We start from the raw sequence: 22674 nt of genomic DNA on the forward strand, positions 1-22674 counted from the left end.
GTCAGATGCTTAACCGACTGAGCCACCCAGGTGCCCCTACATTATCTTTAACACAACTTAAAATCTTGGATCAGTAAATTGCTACAGTGGTAGGTATGGAACGAGGTCTTTAAGACTGAGCTTCTAGAGCATGAGGACCATGAAGCCTTTTCTGTTATTTGTGTGCTAGCTCTGGTTACTCAGGGCATACATTTTGAATGACTGGTTGATTTCCAAACCACACGGTACTACCCTTGAAATGATCGACAGTCTGGGGGCGCCTGGGTGGCGCAGTCGATAAGCGCCCGACTTCAGCCAGGTCATGATCTCGCGGTCCGTGAGTTCGAGCCCCGCGTGGGGCTCTGGGCTGATGGCTCAGAGCCTGGAGCCTGTTTCCGATTCTGTGTCTCCCTCTCTCTTCTGCCCCTCCCCCGTTCATGCTCTGTCTCTCTCTGTCCCAAAAATAAATAAACGTTAAAAAAAAAAAAAAAAGAAATGATCGATAGTCTGGGTCCCTCCCCAGGTTTCCCTTACTTCTCCCAATACTCCCTTTTTTCATATTGCTAGGAAGTGTGGTTTTTAAAATTTTTTTGTTTTTGTTTGTTTGTTTGTTTGTCTTTTAAATAGAGCCCAGTATAGTTAGTCTTCTTTACCACCTAAACTCAGAATGGAGAAATGAGAGAGACCCAGCGGGGCGTGGTTTGCTATTTTGTATCAGGGGTGAGAGGTGATTCACTGTACTTGCAGCTGTCCCAAAGCGTTGGATCTGGATTGTGTCCACTACAGAAGCCCGTGGGTGGCCTTTTCAATGGAGACAGAGCAGTCTTCACGTTGGGACGGGCTGTGTGGCTCAGAGCACCGACCTAGGAAGCTTCTTGGACGGTTGCCCTGTTTAATTTTGTCCCTGATTTACAGGGAAACTTTTAGAAGGGCTAAATTCTTCGAATAATGGGGCTGGGGAATGCAGTGTCATCCGTATAAGAACAATGAGACAAAATCTTTAGGAATAGACTAAGGAGTCTCATCCCACTCAAAATTTACAGTAATTAGAATTTCATGTACTCCAAAATTAAAGCAGATTTTCAAAGGTGAACATTATTGCAAGACACTTTAGGCACTTCATGCCCTGGTTTCCAGAATTAAGGAGAGTTTTGGGGGGTGTCTGTGAGTAATTCCTGTCAATTCAGATGTTCCTAGATTTTAAAAATCATTCACCGTGTCTTAGGGTATATTTTCACAAATCTTTCTGTTGGTTTTCTTGTTTTGCAGAGGACCGTAGAGAGCTACGTGGATAAACGCATGGGTACAACGTATGGCCCTCCTGCAGGAAAGAAGATGACTGTTTTTATTGATGATGTGAATATGCCAGTAATCAATGAGTGGGGCGATCAGGTATATTGATTCCATTGCACACTTTATGTCAGCTCAACATTGATGAGTAAATATTTTTCTACTTTTTCAATATGCTGTTACTGAATTCCAAGAAATTCCATTATTTGGCAACATCGAGGCATTAGCTTCTGGGATGTAGAGGAGTGACCTTTAAATTCTGAACGTTGTCTTTCTTAGGTTACTAATGAGATAGTACGACAGCTGATGGAACAGAATGGGTTTTATAACCTGGAGAAGCCTGGGGAGTTCACCAGCATTGTGGACATCCAGTTTTTGGCAGCCATGATCCATCCTGGGGGTGGACGCAATGATATTCCCCAAAGACTCAAAAGACAGTTCTCTATATTCAACTGCACGTTGCCTTCTGATGCTTCCATGGACAAGATCTTTGGTAAAATGGTGTCAGTGGGGCACGGGGAGGGAGTAATACCTACTTGCATTCCAATGAGAAGATATCTACCCAGAGGTCAACACAGAAGGGGCATTGGGTGGCTCTTCAGTCCTTTTTACCATGTACTCTCAAGTAGTGTTTATATCAGGATTTTGTTTCTATAAGGAATTTTTATATATATGTACTGAATTGGGTGCCTAGGTAGATCCTTTCTACCTTTGTTTTTCTTAAAGTGACTGTTGCCAGCTTCTTTTTTTTTTTTTTTTAATTTTTTTTTTTCAATATTTATTTTTTTTGGGACAGAGAGAGACAGAGCATGAACAGGGGAGGGGCAGAGAGAGAGGGAGACACAGAATCGGAAACAGGCTCCAGGCTCTGAGCCATCAGCCCAGAGCCCGACGCGGGGCTCGAACTCACGGACCGCGAGATCGTGACCTGGCTGAAGTCGGACGCTTAACCGACTGCGCCACCCAGGCGCCCCTGTTGCCAGCTTCTTAACCAAGGAGGCTAAACATTAAATGAACGTGAAGATGATGAGATTGTTTCCTCATGGATATACGTATTTCAGGTCCAATTGATAGACTACCATGCCAAAAGTTTATGTGGCTGAGACTTTAACCAAGCCACATAATGATTTTGGCCAAAGCAATAGTTTTGCCCATAGCAGAGATTAGCCAGAGTCTGATCATCAGAGTAATTTACAGGATTGTAATAAGTTACTGATTGATTAAATATGTAGTATTTCAGAAATAATATCTAGCCCAGGAGATAAACACCATATATCTATATAGATAAACACTATATATCTACATATCTAACATATCTATATATCTATATCTATATATCTATATCTATATCTATATCTATATCTATATCTATATCTATATCTATATCGACACTAGCCCAGGAGATAACTATGATTGTCAAACTGAATAATGAAAAGAGTTTATAGTTGATTTTGTAGTTTCTCTTTGCAGAAAAAGAGTGTAAAGTTATGTACGCGTTGTGTTAGGTGTTAACTTACCATTTCTGAAACTACTACTGAGAGAAAATGCATTAGGATACCCTAATTAATTGCTGGCAGACTAGAATGTCATCTCAGCACCCTGGGCTAGTGGGGTTTGGCCATATCTGCCTTCAATCATGATAGTGGGCAAAAGTTTGGAAACCAAGTGATATGGGAATTGTCTAAACCTGGGAAAATTACAATGGACCAGAAAAAAAAAAGACTCTGATCAATTTTAATTATTCTTTTTTTTGCCTAGAAAGTTTTACACACAAAGTAAATTAAAATATTTTGTAATGCTTGGAAAGGCAACAGTAGAATGGAGAAATCTTCAGGGTTCCCGGCACCTCCCTTTTCCTTATGTCTTTCGAAAGCACCTGTATATATTTAACGTCACCCACTTAATAATACTGAATTCATTTACCTAGAGTTTTCAATAGTGTTTCTTAACCAACTTTTCGGTATTAGGATGCTAACTTCCTTGAGCCTATATCTATTTTTTAGATTAAAAAAATAAGAGAACACGAATGTAAATTTCTTTGATATGTGGCCATCGATTATACTGTATATAATAATTGTGCAAACTCTATAGTATAATGTTTTCCATTTTAATTTCACTGACTTGAACCATCACTCAGAATGTTACGACTTTTTTCCCCTTTCAGGTGTGATTGGGGTAGGCCACTATTGCAGTCAGAGGGGCTTCTCAGATGGCGTGAGAGATTCAGTAAAGAAATTGGTCCCCCTGACACGTCGACTGTGGCAGATGACCAAGATGAAGATGCTCCCTACCCCTGCAAAATTCCATTATGTGTTTAACCTTCGAGATCTTTCCAGGATCTGGCAGGGAATGCTGAACACCACCTCAGAGGTTATCAAGGAACCAGATGTAAGTGAAATGTAAGAGGAGAAAATAAATGGCATCGTTATTTATTCTATTCCCTAAACTGTTATTCGTAATGTAATGTTTAGTGGGATGATGAAATATTTTGGGATGTTTTAGCATGCATTTTTTTTCTGCCTTTCAACTAACATAAATAAGGGAAAAGTACATCAGGAAGTTTCTTTTAAAAAATTCCAATTAAATTTATATTTAAGGAAATAGTATACATAGTTATTTTCTAATGAATGGAATAAAGTAAACAATTGATCTTATTTTCCCATTATATTTTTCTTATACTAAATAATGGAAAGAATCAGTATTGATTTTATTATGTAATAGTCTCCATATTTTAAACTTGACATCTTAGCTTTAAAAAAGTAATTATCTTTATAAACACTCAAAATTGAAGAGACCATTTTGTTGTTAATCATCCACGATCTTTCTTTTCCGTGTAACTAGATGAACTAAAACAATTATGTATATTGGCATAATTAAGAAGAGGCAGAAGAGTAGAAAGTCCATTTGGCTGAGAAATGAGCATTTGTACACACACTTGAATATAACAGTTCCTAGCATTAAAAGAATTCTCTTCAAACTAGAAACATTATGGAAAAATTCCAAAGCATGGCCTGTGTGCTCAGGCTAAGGTAATATTGGCTTCCCTTTTAGCTTTTTATGGAATGGAGAAGGTAATTAAGCAAATTGGCTTTAGGGATTTGTCCACATCAATACACAGGAACAGTTGAGATATCAAACAAACCGTCACTAGGCATATTGAGTAGTGACTATAAAAAAAAAAAAACCCAGCTTTGCCCCAGATGCTCACAAAGTAGGTAACCACATGGCTGACTCCAAAGAAAGACGTTTTGGGGAAAACTCACTTTCCTTGTTACAGAGAATGGAAAATAATTTTAGCAGCAGGGAACATTTTATCTTGGTTTTTTTCCCCTCAAAGTCATTGACACATTAGTGGCCATGCAGAATGCAGTTCCCCAATATTATTTTTTGAGTAGCCAGATTTTGATGCTTACTTGAAATCATCATAAATATTTCCAGCAATTGATGTTGTCATGAACTTCTGTCTTAATTAACTGAATCATTGAATATATTTTACTAAATTCCTTTTAAATTTTGGTAACCAAACATAACCAATAGCATTTTATCATTAGTAGTATAATAGCTTAAAAACCCCCTAACCTGCAAAATGTTAGCAAGCTCAGAAATTTCCACCAGTCTTTCATATCAGATAAACTTGCTATAGAAACAAGTGTATCGAGCAATTAATATCCTCAACTTCCAATGAACTTTGCACCTTGGATTACATAGACTAGGTGATTGTTTTGTTCAGATCATCCAGACTTTTGCTGCAAATTTCCTTCACATCGTGTTAAGTAAACATACCCTTCTAATACTCAGTTATATATGTGAAAATTATTTATACACTACATTTTATTTTCTGCTCTGGCCACATGAATGTAGGTGTCTTATCCAAACAGACTAATTTATCACAGGTTTAAGACTTTTATGTAGCATATTACCTTGTTGGTTAATCAGAGTCATTTTAGTGATTTGTCTAGGTTTGTTTTCATTTTAATGTAAAGACTGAACATGAATAGACACTACTCTATTTGATATACTTGATTAGAACAACTTGAAATAAAATATTTTTTTTTAAGTTTATTTTTTGAGAGAAAGAGAAAGAGAGTGAGAGTGTGTGTGCGGGTTGGGGAGGTGCAGAAAGAGAGGGGGACAGAGTATCCAAAGAGGGCTGTACTCTGACAGCAGAGAGCCTGATGTGGGGCTCAAACTCACCAGCCACAAGATCGAGATCATGACCTGAGTCGAAGTTGGATGTTTAACCAACTGTGCCAACCAGGCACCCTGAAATGAAGTATGTTTTAACCTTAAGTTTTAATTTTTTAAAAAATGTTTTTAATGTTTATTTCTGAGAGAGAGAGCAAGAGAGAGAGCGAGAGAGAGAGAGAGAGAGAAAACGAGAGAGAGAGAGAGAGAGAGAGAGAGAGAGAGTGAGCGCCTGAGCGGAGGAGGGGCAGAGAGAGAGGGAGACACAGAATCCAAAACAGGCTCCAGGCTCTGAACCATCAAGTCCCACGTGGGGCTCAAACTCATGGACCTCGAGATCATGACTTGAGCCGAAGTTGGAGGCTTAACCAACTGAGCCACCCAGGTGCCCCTAACCTTCAGTTTTTAAAATGTAGCATCTTAGATCAGGAAGGATGGTGCTCTATAATTTTGTCAATTTGATTCCCAACTATGGCAAATAGGAACGAATAACACATTTTAATTCTGTTTTCAACAGGATCTGTTAAGGCTGTGGAAGCATGAGTGTAAACGTGTTGTAGCTGATCGTTTCACAGTTTCCGGTGATGTGACCTGGTTTGATAAGGCTTTAGTACGTTTGGTGGAGGAGGAGTTTGGTGAAGAGAAAAAAACCCTTGGTGGACTGTGGATCTGATGCTTATTTTGTGGATTTCCTGAGGGATGCACCTGAAGTGACAGGTAAAGAAGTGAAGCAGAATTTGAAATTCCCCAAAGGGATACTTGAAGACAGAAGGTTCAGGTTAGGGATGTTGTTTCTGACTAGGAAAGTTTACTGAAACAAGCCTGGGACATAGTAGTTGCTCAATAAATACAGAATGCGTGGATACTGATGGAGCTCAAAGATGAACTATTTTTTATACCTCTCAATCCTGCATATAAAGTAGATTTAGGAGGCAGGATAGGGTAGAAGAAAGTGCCCAGGATTTGTAGCTGTCACACAGTGGTAGGTTTGTGGAAGGGATCTACCACACGTTAGCTGGATGACTCTCTGGACTTGAACCTCATTCTCCTCCCTTAGGAAAATGGAAATAGTAATATATGCGTCATGGGGCACTGCGGGAAATAAATGAAATATTATCTGAAGAGTGGCTTGGCAGTCTGCAGAATGGAAGGTAGCAAAAACCTTAGTTTACGAACATAATTCGTTCCGGAAACGTGCTTGTAATCCAAAGCACTCGTATGTCAAAGAGAATTTCAAGAACCATTGGCTCGGTTGAGATCACGTGATATTCGGCGACGCGTACTGCTCATATTGCAAGACATCGCTTGTTTATCAAGATAAAATTCATTAGAAATGTTTGCTCATCTCGTGGAACACTCACAGAACAGGGTACTCGCAGTCCATGGTTTTCCTGTAATTGTTATTTGGGTCATCCCGAGTGTTGAAATTAGAAAAGCCTCACATACATGAGAAAGCCATTGAATCTAATGGGAAAGAGGTGGGTGATGTGGCCATAAGCTTTCGTGGTTATGGTTCTATGAAAAATTGAGAGATATATTGCTTCTCTTCTTATGCAAAGAGGTAGTGCTCCAATTACTTTTTTCCTTCAGAAATAACTGAGTGTAAGTAGACTATTTCTCTTTCACTTAATTACCTTTTTTTAAAAATACTGGAAGTGAATTTTAAGTTAATTTCCATATTTAAACACATGCTATTTATATCTTCTAAACGGTTGAAAGTGACCAGGCAGCCCCTTTCCAGATTTGATAAGGATGGGTGTGATCTATCAGAAGTTCCCGAGTGACGATTGCAAAAGGCAGTTTACTGCTAGCTATGCAGTTGGAAGGATCCTTCCACAGAAAGAAGCTGACACATTTTACTTGAAATCAGGTCACCTACGTACAAAAATCCTGTAGGTGTAAGAGCATTTAAAATTAGAATTTATGTATCTCATTTGCTCTAATTCAGAAGGGTAAATAATAAAAATTTATGTCTTTTATTTCCTCTAATTCAGAAGGCTAAATCATTAGATTATGGTTTCCAAGCAGCAAAGCACAACTGGGGCACTTTTGTTGGGCGGGTGTGTGGGAGGCAAACACATGACCTTTGTTGATTCAAAGCGCTTTGTTTCTCAAAGCTTGAGTTGAACATTAATAAAAAAAAGAAAGGTGAAGTGACTATTGAAATTTAATTAGTGAGGGCTTTGCAAAGAAGCCAATCTTCATGGCTATGTTAAATCAATTTTCTCGCTTTGTTATAAAAAGGTTAATATACTATTATATTAGGACAAGGTCAATTGACAATAATTATGTACTATTAGATTTGGAAGATCCACTCACTCTTCTAGTACCCAGTGAATTTCTAAGTTGTTACTGGCATATTCAACTCAGATGTCACTCTTTCCTGTTACTAATGTGAACCAATAGTAAACTTCCAGAGGCCTCATTTAGCTTTCCTTTGGCATTATGCCTTATAGTCAAAGATGGAAAAGTGTTAAGCTGGTATATTATGTGTTTCTAATTTTTAAAAAAGCATATTGATTTCAATAATCTTTTCCCAGTGACCCAATTCAATATGTTTATTTAGGAAATCATTATTCTGTTTTCTCTCAACCCTCTACCTCTGTTCCCTAAAATTCACTCTATCTTTGCCGCTAACCTGAAACTCCTGAATCATAAGAATTTCCTGAGCAAATGCAATGACCTTTTTCTTTTCCTCTTATTAAAAAATTCTTTTAAGTCTTCATCTCTCTTGCTGAGTTTTTACACTAAATCCCTGTTTTTCTGATCTTCATTTTGTCCATGAAGCGAATATTCCCGGAAGGTTCATTGAAATGCCAATATTCAATTATGGATTCAAATTAAATTCCATATATATTACATTATTTGAAATTGGCCTTTTCTAGGCAGAAAGGAACTAAGATTGCATATGACCACAAAAATTCCAATGCTTTTACTATTGTTTGCTTTTTTTCTTTTCTAAAAATATATATACTATGGCATTTGGGTGAAAATCAGTATCGTTCAGTGTTAAATTGTAGAGTTATGAGTGTATTAATTTAGGTTGAAGGAAGTAGTAAAGTCTGGCAGTTTGAGGAAACAGCTGAATTGTTCCCCCAACTCCCTAGGTGAAACATCCGACGAGGCTGATGCCGAAATGCCCAAAATTTATGAGCCAGTTGAATCTTTCGATCACCTAAAGAAGCGTTTGACTATGTTCCTGCAGCTGTATCACGAGAGCATCCGTGGCACCGGCATGGACTTGGTGTTCTTCGACGATGCCATGGTTCACTTAGTCAAGGTCAGTGGCCACGCCCAGTAACACCTCCCCAAAGTGACGGACGCGGGGCTTCAAACCAGAATTTCCCCCCCTCTTTTGTTTTCATCTCCTAAGAGAATATTCAGTGTAAGAAATCAACTCCATGTTGGAGTCCAGTTTAATTTCGAAACCGCAACATGTGACACCTATAGGCGGGAAATCAGCCTGGAAATCAGAGCATGTAGACTTCCAACGTGTGATGTAATCTTATTCAGTGTTGCCACACAGCTTCCAGCTCAATGTTTTCACTACGTAGAATGAGTGTGGTTGACATCTGAGTTCAAAGCACAGGCAGAAAGTCTGCTTATTTTTTTGTATTATGCAAAGGAGAGCTGTAAAAAGTAGTGCATAAGCTTTGCAGAAATTATGCTTAGTGACATAAGCTAGTCACAGAAGGGCAAACACTGGATGATTCCAGTTTTGTCTGAGGTACCTAGGATAGTCGAATTCATAGAGACGAGAAAGTAGAATGGTGATTGCCAGGGGTGTAGGGATAGGGAGAGTGGGGAGTGTTTAGTGGTACAGAGTTTCACTTTGGCAGGATGGAGAGTTTTTGTGGTGGTTGCACCACAATGCCATTGACCGATATGCCTAATGGTCAAGATGGGAAGTTTTAGGTCACATGTATTTTACCACAGTTAGAAATGATAATAAGAAAATACCGCGTGAACAATTGACTTTGAGCTGGGTGAAAATTTTGCTAGAATGAAATTTACCAGGAAAGTACATTTTCCTTTCTGCTTTGTCATAGGGGTCATTCAGTATCTCTTCCTAAGATAGTTGATTTTCAAAGACTGGAAACAAAATATATTATTTACTTGATGACTTATGTGATCTAATTTATTTGTGGTGGTAGATAATCCCATTTTATTTATTTATTTATTTATTTATTTATTTATTTATTTATTTATTTATTTAGATTGCGGGCAAGTGTGTGAGTGGGGGAAGGACAGAGGGAGAGGGCTTGAGAATCTTAAGCAGGCTTCATGCTCAGCAAGGAGCCCCATGGAGGGCTTGATCTCACGACCCTGAGATCATGACCTGAGCCCAAATCAAGAGCTGGATGCTTAACCGACTGAGCCACCCAGGTGCCCCAAGAGAATGCCATTTTAAATCTGTTGCTGATATTCTCACTTTGTTGATGTCAACTTCTTTCTCAGACTACATCCTTTCAGTTAGAAAAAGGACAGCTTGAGGCTGAATTCCATTGCTTAGGTTTAATCATGAGGAGCAACCTTATAATTGCAAATTGTCTCCTCTCATAATTACTGAATCTAGAGTTCATCTAGACGACCCTCCCTCTGAAAGCAGAAGAGGGTGGGGAAGGCTCCAGGACATCAGGAAGAGGGAGGAAGGCGGAGAGGCTGGTCTGGGTTGGGTACCGCCCCCCCTCCCCCCCCCCCCCCCCCGCCACTGCTGCCCCCGCTGCCCCCTGCATGAAGGCATTTAGCTTGGACACTTAGAATACTCAGAATCTGAGACATCTGTGCTGAGTTATGAGCACAGATATCCTTCCAAATATAAATAATGATAGTCTGTCATATTTAATGATTAAAAGGAAGAAGAAAAAAAAAGAAAATGATACCAAAAGCAGCTTCATAACTAACGTCTCTTGGGGACAAAATCTGACTGGCCTAGGATTTCATAATGGCTCAGATTGAAATGAGGCTATTGTTGGGGCGCCTGGGTGGCTCAGTCGGTTGAGCATCCGGCTTCGGCTCAGTCATGATCTCGCAGTCTGTGAGTTCGAGCCCCGTGTCGGGCTCTGTGCTGACAGCTCAGAGCCTGGAGCCTGCTTTGGATTCTGTGTCCCCCTCTCTCTCTGCCCCTCCCCCACTCATGCTCTGTCTCTCTCTGTCTCAGAAATAAATAAACATTAAAAAATATTTAAAAAAAGAAATGAGGCTATTGTTAGTCTCGTGCTTGAATAAGTTCTCTAGAACTGTCTCATTTCTGTGTTTCAAACACAGAGTATGAGCGATGAGTATGAGCGATGAGCATTTCTTCACTTCAGAATTGTGGGCACATGACATTTGAGGCACAGGTGACTCAGCACAGGGTCTTTGACTGTTTGCCTCAGTTTCTCTCTCAGGCTCTTGTGTCTGCTCTTGAATTGGCTGAAGAACTCCTGACTGGAGTTTTTGAGCTAAGATGCTCCATTCCTCACAGTCTCCTAGGCTGACCCTCTCTTCTATTTGCTTGTTTGCTATGGACAATACATCCAAAGTGTCACATGGATGTGAGCCTTGAAATATGTGACCTAGTTATAAGATGTGATAGAAGCTACAAGATAGAATTAAGATGAAAATTATAGCAAAACAGGATGTGATATGAGACCAGGCATATTTCTTAGTTCCTTTCTTCAGTAAACTAATGATTTCTTCTGGGCTCCTGGGTAGCTCAGTTGGTTAAGCATCCGACTCTTGATTTTGGCTCAGGTCATGATCTCAGGGTTGGGAGATTGAGCCCTACATCAGGCTCCGTGCTTAAGATTCTCCCTCTCCCCTCCCCAGTCTCTCTTTCTCTCAAAATAAAATAAAATAAAATAAAATAAAATAAAATAAAATAAAATAAAATAATGATTTTCTTTCAAAACAGAGAATATCTCTGTGACCGCTCTTTTGCCTCTTTGGTTAAGATTTGAACCATGACGTGTGTGGTTTTTTGTGGTCTCGCCCCTGCCTAACACTCTAGCCTGAGGCTTATGCTCAGCTTAGCATGTAATCAAGAAAAATCAGCTACCCATGATGAAACGCACCCTTCCAGACAACTTCACCCACGTGCATTCCCAACAAGTGCTGCGTCGTGTGGAATTTATCTGTGTTGTGTGTTTGTCTTCCCTGCTGGGCAGCAAGCTTGTGAGTGTGGGGCACCCAGTTTATTCACTTCAGTATTCACAGGACGGAGAATAGGCACGCTTGAGATGCTTGATAAATGGGATTGGAATTTAACCAAGTCCCCACTGAGGCCCTAGCCAACCCTTTGCTGCCTCATCTCCTGATGTTTCTGGACCTAGTACTGAAGTTCCCACCTCCTAGGGATACCCCAGGCCTTTTGTCGACTCTGAGACTTTGTGCACCCCAGCCCCTCTTCTTAAAACGTAGCCCAACTCCTGCCTGGCCTGCCCACTTCTTTGTAGGAGACTCGTAGTTATCTTTCAAGATCCAGATCACGCTCCAGCTCCACACCTGAGAGTTGCCTTTGCCCAGCAGCACTGTTTCATTTGCCGCCATTTTTACCTGTTTCCACATGCAGCGTGGTACATCCCCATGTTTCTGTTAGCAGGTCTCTCTCCTCTGCTAGCACATGAGCACCTGCGGGGCAGGCTGGGCATTGCTAATTTTTAAAATATTTGCTAAAGGAATTGAAAAATGAATAGTTTTATCTCACAATCTGTAGAGTAGGAGAAAGATAGTACCATTTGAAGGTCCTATTTGACTGCGTTTTCTCCTTTATTTCTTTTTGTATTCTAGGGTATGAGTTTTTGAATCTCTTTTAAACCCTTCTACTTATTTATTCATGTATATGTTCATTTGTCGTATGCGGTTTGAGGGTTTAACGTGTGCTAGAAACTGGGAATGGAATGTTGTAATGTAAGATCTAGGCTGGTTTCAGGAAAAGATATTGGGTGGAGGTTCCCAGTACCTAATTATCAACAATTATTTCAACCCTTAATATATTCACCAACACCAACGGAAGGAAATGGTTAGGACAAAAGACATATATTTGAAAAATATTAACCAAGGAAAGACAGAAGATTCCAGTGTGGCTTTCAGTAGCCCCTTACCTGCCTTATCTGTGCCTCTTGAAATAGTACCATGGAAAGAATATGAATAGACAGCAGCAAAATCATTCTTGCCACTACTGTTCCTTACCTGCCTACAACAACTCCCCTGCCTACAACTAAGTAGGAGCCTGGAAGGACCAGTGTGCCACCCACCCATGCCACAGGCTCTCAGGTCCACAACAGAGACGTGAACATGATCTTCCTTTCCAGGGGCTCACACTACATTGGGAGAAATAATCCAACAGCCACGAGTAGTCCCAGAATTTTATTATATCTGAATAAAAAGAAAAGAAGAGTAGTCCCAACAGGAATAAAGTGTAGCCCCTGCCACAGGAGGTAATCCTGAGAAAGAATGTTTACCAGTATGTTCGTCAGCATATTGCTAATTCCAGGTTACCCCGGCCACATAGAGGTGATCCGTCTCAGCTCCATTCTCACTATCATTAGTCTATAGAAAAGTGGGTATCACACCAATACCCCAGGCTCAGACTGCAGTTAGGTCGGAAAGAGAAGTAGTTATCATGTAAAGAGAAAAAAGCATCCAGGAGAATCCTACACTGAATCCCCTCTGTGGGGGTGTTGGAAGCCTGATGGTGTAAGCAATTCATCAGTAACAATAAAGCTAAAGAAACATGGGCTTCTGAATACCTGGGTGGCTCAGCTGGTTAAGCGTCTGACTTTGGCACAGGTCACCATGTCTCACGGTTCGTGAGTTCCAGCCCCGTGTGAGGCTCCATGCTGACAGCTCAGAGCCTGGAGCCTGCTCTGGATTCTGTGTTGCCCTCTCTCTCTGCCCCTACCCCACTCGCTCTCTCTCTCTCTCTCTCTCGCTCTCTCTGTCTCTCTCCTCCTTCTCTCCCCTCCTTCCTCCTCTTTCTCCTCCTCCTCTTCTTCTTCTTCCTCCTCCTCCTCCTCCTCCTCGTCATCTTCTTCTTCAAAATTCCATCACCAATGCCACATTTTGGAAATTTTCTTCCCTTCGATTTAAATGCTCTGCCATTGTTCAAATGTGGAAGATATTCTAATCAACTCTTCTGTATTCCAAGGATATACATTGTCTTGAAATTTCAGTCTCTTTCCTGTCCCACTGCGTTAGGTTGGGAGACTGAAAGGAAACATCCAAGCCTCCTCTACTTCTTTTCTTTAAAACCCAGAGCAGGCCAAAGAGGGACTTCAGCTGACTTCTCTGTACTCGTCTCCTCTTGTTTCCCAAAGGCGCCCCCAACATATGCCCTGTCTGGTACTCTTCAAACACCATTCTATTTCAGAAATGCTGTCCTTCATCCAGCCAGCGTCTTTCTCCATTCCGATCCTGAGACACATATGGCTTCCCAAATGCTTCTTTTGCGTAAAGAGGAAAAAATGGAATATTTACGTGTTGAACAATGATCTGTGTCTTTTCTATTCCGCATTCTAGATCTCACGTGTCATTGGCACGCCCCGGGGAAATGCCCTCCTGGTGGGGGTGGGCGGATCAGGAAAGCAGAGCCTGACGAGGTTGGCTTCGTTCATTGCTGGCTATACTTCCTTCCAGATCACTCTGACAAGGTAACAAGCTTTCACTTTAATTAACCTGAAATGGATTTTGATAGCAGGTTCTCAGAGGCCACTTGAATTTAGAATGCATTTTTCTTAAACATAAGGAATCATAATCATTTTCCTTCTTAAATGTTGAGTTATCATTGTCCCCTTTCAACCTTTGTTGTAGATATGAAATTTTCACATTAATAATTTGCTTTTGAGCTATTTCAGCCTCTCGTTGTAAATAGCTGCCCCCCTGCACTTATGCATGCCATGAGTGTTACGTGTATTCCTTTTGGTGTATTTCAAAAGAAACTTCTCCCTACTAGATATTAATTCAGGTTTCAAGAATGTTAACAAACTAGAAAAATAACTGAAAATTTTGTATTTATTCATTTATTCGTACATTTAAAAATATTTGTTGAACACCAGCTATGCACCAGGCACTGGCTAGGTGCTAGGGAGCACATGGCAAGTCTGGCTCGTGTCATGACAGAGCTTACAGTAGTCAAGGGGTCAGGCACCTGAGCAGTTCATTCAGTAAGGTGTTGTATGTAGGGGGCTCCTGGGTAGCTCAGTCGGTTAAGCGTCCAACTTCAGCTCAGGTCATGATTTCCTGGTTCTTGGGTTCGAGCCCCGTGTCGGGCTCTGTGCTGACAGCTCTGAGCCTGGAGCCTGCTTTGGATTCTGTGTCTCCTTCACTCTCTTCCCCTTTCCCATTTGCTTGCTCTCTCTCTCTCTCTCTCTCTCTCTCTCAAGAATAAATAAACTTTAAAAAAAATTAAAAAAAATGAGGTGTCGTATGTAGGTACTATCTATGAGAAAGAAATAAATGCAGACCAGCTCCTATTGAAACATGAGGGAGGGACTCCTAACCTAGTGTAGGGGATGGTTAGAAAAGGCTTTCTGGAGGAAAAGATGGAAACCTGAATAAGAATAGGAGTTATCTCAGAGAAGAGGAACGATAAAGAACGTTCCAGGCAAAAAAGATCAGCACATGTGAAGTCACATTGAGGCCCTGGAAGAAGTAAAATATGGGTGGGTGTGCAGCATAAGATACTACGTGGGGAAGGAGTAGAAAAGGAGGCCTTTGAAGATATGATAAGGAATTTAGACTTTATCTTAGAGCAACAGAAAACCATTAATGAGTTACCCCTAGGAAGGGCCTATGGGTTTGTATGTACAGAAAATGGATGGAAGGGGCTAAACAGGAATAGTTATAAGGCGTCCCAGGGATCTAAGCAAGAGATAATGGGACTTGAGTGGTAGCAGTAAGAATGGAGAAAAAAGGACAGACTTGAGATCGTTGGGAAGTTGAACTATTGGACTTGATCCATCCTAGTTCTGGCTTGGAAAGATGATGCATACACTCATGCAAACACTCCTCAAGACGTTGTTCTCGGACGACCCTGTGTGGGGTGGGCGGAACCAGGAAGTGAAGAGTCAGCATGAAGAGAAAAGCAGGGGTGATTCAAAGGGGCTGAATTTCAGGATTAACCAAGATGAGAAACAGGAGGCCAGTTTGCGAAGTTTAGTTGGGCTGAAAATTATAAGAGGTTAACCTGTAGGTGTGGGACTAGGAAGTCTTGCCTTTTGGGCATTGCTCTAGAGTTTTGGTTTGGCCCAGTAGGGCAAAGTGTACCCATCTGTCTTACTGATGGAGGCCTATAGATATCTACTAGGGCAAAGATCGAAAATGATTAAACACTGGGTTTAAGGCCCAGATATTCATGTGTTGTTGTTACACTTTCCATTTGGTTCAGATTATAGGCTTCTGCTTGGAGAATAAATCTAAAAGATTGCTGGTTTTTGTTTTGTTTTGTTTTGTTTTTGTTTTTTGTTTTTTGTTTTTGTTTTGTTTTCAAGTACTAGGACAGAGATAAATAATTCTAATTGCCTTGTGTATAATTGCTCTAGTTTGGATAGAAGCAGAATTTGATAAATGATATCCTATACAGGAAAGAGACTGGGCTCTGAGATTTTTTTTTTTAATGTTGTTTATTTATTTATCTTGAGAGACAGAGAGAGAGAATGTGAGGGGAGGGGCAGAGACAGAAGGAGAGAGAGAATCCTAAGCAGGCTCCACTCTGTCAGCACAGAGCCCTATGCAGGGCTCAATCTCACAAATCTTGAGATCATGAACTGAGCCAAAGTCAAGAGTCAGATATTTAACCGACTGAGCCACCCAGGTACCCCTGGACTCTGAGATTTTTGTTCCCAACATTTATTTAAAACTGTACAGTTTTCAAAGCCCTTTTATATGCCTAGGCTAATTTGGTCTTTAAAAGAGCTTTATGGGTTAGCAGGGCATATAATATTAGCCTATCTTACAGTGGAGACTGTATCACTTGTGGGAAATCCCAGATCCACCTGGGAATTAACCAACAGTAGTTTTGGTTTCTGGTCTGGCTAGGCTTTGTGCCGCAATGCCTCAGGAAAAATATCTTGCACCTCCTCTCTCTGTGATAAATTAGTTCCTCTGCATGTCATAGTGGGAACGCTCTGTTACTAATGGAAAGGAGGGCCAAGGCCCGCTAGCCTTCCCACTGCCTTCAAGAGGCCATCTTACTGCCTACACCTCTGCATAGCTATGTGGCCAAGAATCAGGAAGCAAGAGCCTCACATTCTGGAAACACAGACATTTGTAAGAAGGCTCAGGTCATTATCTGAGGCAGCGGGCCCTTGATCCAGGGGACTGGACTGGAAGTTTTTCCAAGTCAGGAGAAGCTGGGATGAGGTATTTTTTTTTTTCCTCTCTGTCTCCCTCTCTAATGGGGAACTGCATCTTTGAAATTCTTTTCTAATCTCTCAGATCTCACTTCTCTAGACATTTTCTTAAAATATTGATGCCTGGTAGTGGGATTTCTGGTTCTAGGATTTAGGGTTTAGATGATCAAAAAAGCACAGAGTATAGAAGTTAAATATTTAGTAGCTTTAAAAAAAATCAGAAGGCCATTTGCTCTTGTGCTTTGAACTCTGAGTTTATTTAATGACAAAAAATTTCAAATAATAATTCAGTAAGTCTGAATCTCTAGGATTGGAAGATCTTTATTTTTACTTTTGGTGGTAATGGGCTGCCCTGTATTGGGACCTCTCTAATATTTCATGATTGCAGGCTGACTTCCACTAAAGGATTGCTTTTCATCGTGAAAGAAGATTTAGAGTGTGATATTCCATGCTTCGAGCTAGTCTCCTACTGTGTACTGATTGCTCAGAAAACTCTTTTATGTGGGCCCCAAAGATGTGCTGGAGGATGAGAGGGCAACATTCTTTTTTTAACATTTTACTTTTTAAGTAATTTCTCTACACCCAATGCAGGGCTCGAATTTACAACCCCGAGGTCAAGAGTCACCCACTCTTCCGATGGAGCCAGCCAGGCTCCTTGAGAGGGCACCATTTGTAATGAGGCATGTCCCTCACCCGAAAGAATAAGACTTGAAATTGCTTCATTTAGATTAATTTGTGAGGTGTCATTACAATTCCAATGGCAGATAGGTCCTTAGTAAACATCCCAATTTAACCTTTGTTTCAGCATTACCAACAAGTATTTTCAAAATGAAACATATATGGCTTCAGATGACACTTCGTTGTGGTAAAAACAGTATTTTGGTTTCAGGTTGACTTTTTACTTTAGGTTTTTATCTTGTGTCCCAGAAAATTATACTGTTTCATGATATGTGGAGTTTAAAAATCAGTTTCATATTTGCAGGTAAATATAATGTGATTTGACTTGATGTTGACTTATTGTGGTGATCTTTTAACAATATATGCGAGTATGGAAATACTATGTTGTGCAACTGAAACTAACATAATGTTATACGTCAATTATGCCTCAAGAAAAAAAAATAGTTCTTAACTTTAGCGAATAAGGAAGCACTCAAAATTTTCACAAAATGGTTCACCTCTATTACTCCCAAAGGAGTAGGTATTCAGCACTGAAAGAAAGTTTTAAAAATCAATTTCATCCTTGTAAGTAAATACAATAAACCAGTAACATTCCCATAGAATAAAATTCTTATCTGATGGAACAATATCAGCACTTCTTTTTATTAACCAAATGGCATAAAGCATTGTTATAATGATCTTTTCCTTCCCATCAAAATAATTTAGCTAACTACACAATGACAATATTTCTTTAGGTCCTACAACACATCAAATCTAGTGGAAGACCTGAAGATTTTGTATAGAACGGCTGGACAGCAAGGCAGAGGAATCACTTTCATCTTCACGGACAATGAGATTAAGGATGAGTCAGTTTTGGAATACGTGAACAATGTTTTATCATCAGGGGAGGTAGGAGTTCATATATCTTCATGCATTTTGACTCTTCAGATGGCCTCCAACTTGAGAGCTCTCTGTGTCCTTCCATCACAGTTGTTGAATGAGTGCTATTATGGGGATTAGGAGATCCCTATTAGGAAGAAATGCTTTTTCTGTTGGGTTTGGAGAATAAAAGTGAGCTGATTGGATATTTGATATGTCCATTTACCCCCTCCAAGGACTATGACTTCGCAGTTAATAATAGAATCGTTTGTGTATTTTAAAATGTGGGGTATCATATCTTGAGGACTTGGCTAATTTTTTTAAAAAAGGATGTGTAAAGCTTTGTATTTTGCTGTAGTCCTAATAGTTTATTTTTGCTTTTGTTTCCCTTGCCTGAGAAGGCACATCTAGAAAAAATGTTGCTAAGGCTAATGCCACAGACCACTGCCTATGTTTTCTTCTAGGAGTTTTATGGTTTCAGGTCTTATATTTAGGTCTTTAAGCCATTTTCATTTCATTTCATTTCATTTCATTTCATTTCATTTCATTTCATTTCATTTCATTTCATTTCATTTCACTTCATTTTGTTTATGTTTAGAGAGCAGAGAAAGAGACAGAATGTGGGTAGAGAGGGAGAAAGAGAATCCCAAGTAGGCTCCATGCTCTCAGCACAGAGGGCTTGATCTCACAAACTGAGATTATGACCTGAGCTGAAATCAAGAGCTGGACACTCAACTGATCAAGCTACCCAGACTCCCCATTACCATACTGTTTTGATTATTATGGGTTTGCAGTTCATTTTGAAATCTGGAATTGTGATACATTCATCTTTGTTCTTCCTTTTCAAAGTTGCTTTGGCTATTGGGGGTCTTTTGTGGTTCCATACAAATATTAGGATTATTCTAGTTTTGCAGAAAATACTATTGGTATATTGATAGGGATTGCATTGAATCTGTAGATTGCTTTGGGAAATATGGACATTTAATAACATTAATTCTTTTAATCTATTAGTATGGGGGTGTGCTCAATCGGTTGAGCATCTGACTCTTGATTCTGGCTCATGTTATGATCTCATGGTTTCATGGGATTGAGCCCCGTGTCAGGCTCTGTGCTGACAGTGTGGAGCCTGCTTGGGATTCTCTCTCTCCTTCTTGCCTGGCCCCTGCTCACATGCATGCATGCTCTCTCTCATTCAAAATAAATAAGTAAACATTTAAAAAAATCTATAAGCATGGAATGTCTTTCCATTTGTTTGTGTCATGAGGACTTTTGTTAATTTTTAAAGGTGAGTTTTAGGACACAAATGGAGGAAAGATATCATATGTATTGACCTATATATTTTGATCTGTTTGCATATGCCTGTACTGAATTTGAATGTTTGCACTTCTTTTGAAGGTCTCCAACCTATTTGCTCGTGATGAAATTGATGAAATTAATAGTGATCTCCTATCAGTCATGAAAAAAGAATACCCCAGGCGCCCTCCTACCAATGAGAACCTGTATGACTACTTCATGAGTCGGGTCCGGCAGAACCTTCACATTGTGCTCTGCTTTTCACCTGTGGGGGAGAAATTTCGAAATCGAGCTTTGAAGTTCCCTGCCCTTATTTCAGGATGCACCATTGACTGGTTCAGCCGATGGCCTAAAGATGCCTTAGTTGCTGGTTAGTGTGGTGGACATTTTTGTCAGTTTTTGGTTAACACTGTGTGTGTGTGTGTGTGTGTGTGTGTGTGTGTGTGTGCGCGCGCACGCGTGTTTATTTATTTATATTCTGTGCTGTTTGTTCTCTCTGTACTGGATTGAGTCAAAAGTCACTTTGTCCAGCAGTTTAGGATATTTACAAGATGCTGCTCTTTCATATTAGGTAGCTAATTTTTCCCAGAGTGTGGTTATCAGATAGTGATCTTCAGTCTGTACTCCCTTGGATTAATTTCCAGTGATTCTAGTCTTCTCTGGGATGCTTAAAGGCTTTGTCTCTGTTGGATCCCCAGACACGTTCCAGGATGCCCCAGGAAGGCACTGAGGTTTTAACTGCTTTGACAGCATTTGTGTTCTTTTCAAAGTGGATTGGCCAATCTCAGAGTAGTTGAAGCCAAATGTCTCTTGGACGTTTTGTTCTCGTGGCTGCAGTGCTGGAAATCAAAGAAGAAGACACTATCCAGCAGTCCTCCGATGGTTCCTATCCTTGAAAGGAATGTTGGCTAGAGTGTTCTGGGACTTGGATCCTTGCTGCTTCCACTTCTGTGGAAGAGACGTTAGTAGAGGAGATGTTAGAGATCATCGAGTTTATGTTTTTTCAGCTTTGGGGGAGAAATTGTTTGTGGATATTTTAAGTGATCGGGATGTTTAGGCCTCACTCACCCTTGACCTGTTGTATCAGAATCTCAGGGGTGCCCTGTCTCACGGCGGTGGTTTTTCAAACTTTTTGTCTGGTTATGTTTTAATAATAATTCAGAAGAGTCCTATTTCCCAGTAACACATTGCTGGTAGCCTTGATAGACAAAAGTGAGGTGAAGGAGGTGAGGAAGGGGCTGGAGCCTGCCCTCCCAGCCCCAGCCCACGTCTGTGTCACACCCAAATCTGGTGCTCCAGTTCTGTGGTGCCCAGTGTGAGAACGACCGATTAGCCCATCTCCTACAGATGGAGACACGGGAGATGCTGAAGCCGAGGGACTTGTCAGAGATTTAAGAAGCACTAGGATCTGTACTGGGGGAGGAACCCAGGTTTTATAGATTTATATATATTTTTAACAAATTCTTATCCACTGGGGACATTGTATTCTCTGCAAACTGCTGTTGACAATAATGTTTTTCCAATCTGTGGCTTTTAAGCACAGAATGTTTTTACATATTCAAAGTACACATGTACATTTTCCTCTTTTGTCTTCTAAGGTTTGAGAAAAGGCCAGTGATTTAAAATTTTAAGTCCTCTTAAAATGTAAACACAACTAAGGGTAAAGCTTTAAAATTCCTTGAAGTAGGATATAAATGCAGAGCACACAATGACAGAATTTAAGAGCTATATTAAAGTTAACTATGCAACATGGTAATTAGTATGCAAGTACTTTGTAGGGTGGCATGTAAGGTATTATTATGAACAATAAAATAACAATTTCAGGTGACAAACATTGTAATATACCATAATTAAGATGATTTAATTTAAATATGGAGCCCTTCCTGCTAGGTCTGTATTTCAATCATCTCTTTTATTACAAGACAAAGGCCTCACTGATCTTTCCTTTGTTAATTTCTCACAACTCTGCCCCTTTCTTTTAAATCTCATCGTATCAACCCAAGCCAGGATTACATGGAGGTCAGGGAAGTTTTCATTTCCGTGTAGTTGTTTCCTAGCTGCTGTCCTGACTTTCAACGGATGAGGCTCCTTGTTTGTTTGTTGCGAATGTATTTATTGAACTCCATGCTGTTTATAGAGCCAGGCATAGTAGGGGGTAAGGTGGGCTTGTGTCTTCAGTCCGGATCCTCTTCCCAGGCAAGCTCATTGTCATCCTTCTGGGTGATGTGCCGCATCAACTTTTCTCTCTAGTCTCGTCGGTCCTCTGGCTGCCTGCTTGATACATTCTGTGCACTTGGCTGCCTGCTTGATACATCCTCATGGGGGCTTTACAGACCGCTACTCCACGTGTCTGCAGCTGAACTGCCTCTCCTCTGGTCCCTTCCCCAGGAAGTCCCACCATCGTCCACAAAACCATGCAATCAGAGACCTTTGTCTTTGTCTTGAACATCCCAGCTTCCTTCAGCTCTCAAGTCTGCTCCATTGGCAAATCACTTTGACTTTATCTTTTTTTTTTTAGGTTTATTTATTTATTTGGGGTGGGAGGGTCAGAGAGAGAGGGAGAGAGAGAATCCCAAGTAGCCTCCACACTGAAGCTTGTAGCCTGACACGGGGCTCAATCTCATGAACCATGAGATTATGACCAAAGCCAAAATCAAGAGTCAGATGCTTAACCAACTGAGCCACCCAAGTACCCCAAGTTGACTTTATCTTTTAAATACTGGGGGACTGTCTCTAGCACTTTCCCTCTCACAGATGTCCCAGGCCAAGCTGTCATTGTCACTCACCTGGAAAACCCAGATCACTTTCTAATGACCTCTCCTCCTCTTCCAGCTGTCTGCCATCTATCCCACAATGCTGACAGAAGAATGAGGAAAACACAAACCCAACCACACAGCTTTCTACTTAGAACCTTGCATGACCTCCCCGTGCTCTTGGGGGAAAGGCCACGTTACGTAGCCTGGCCTCCCAGGCTGGGAAGAGTGGCCCTGCCCACCCCCCATCTTCCCTTGAGGTCACTCTTTCTTCCTATTCTGTTCTTCTCGATCCTTGAACAGGC

At 40.6% G+C, this 22674-nt stretch overlaps 1 protein-coding gene across 1 annotated transcript in view; it reads left to right on the top strand.

Moving 5' to 3' along the window:
• Positions 1 to 22674, top strand: part of DNAH5 (dynein axonemal heavy chain 5) — a 282567-nt gene that overhangs the window by 183578 nt on the left and 76315 nt on the right. The window contains 9 exon segments of the mRNA XM_023239471.2: positions 1249 to 1371; positions 1549 to 1762; positions 3434 to 3657; positions 5972 to 6106; positions 6108 to 6171; positions 8562 to 8734; positions 13957 to 14087; positions 18200 to 18353; positions 19719 to 19986. Of these exon segments, the coding sequence (XP_023095239.2) occupies positions 1249 to 1371; positions 1549 to 1762; positions 3434 to 3657; positions 5972 to 6106; positions 6108 to 6171; positions 8562 to 8734; positions 13957 to 14087; positions 18200 to 18353; positions 19719 to 19986 (1486 nt within the window).

This window comes from Felis catus, chromosome A1 (assembly GCF_018350175.1).
Source record: "Felis catus isolate Fca126 chromosome A1, F.catus_Fca126_mat1.0, whole genome shotgun sequence".
In the NCBI taxonomy this organism is placed as follows: Eukaryota; Metazoa; Chordata; class Mammalia; order Carnivora; family Felidae; genus Felis; species Felis catus.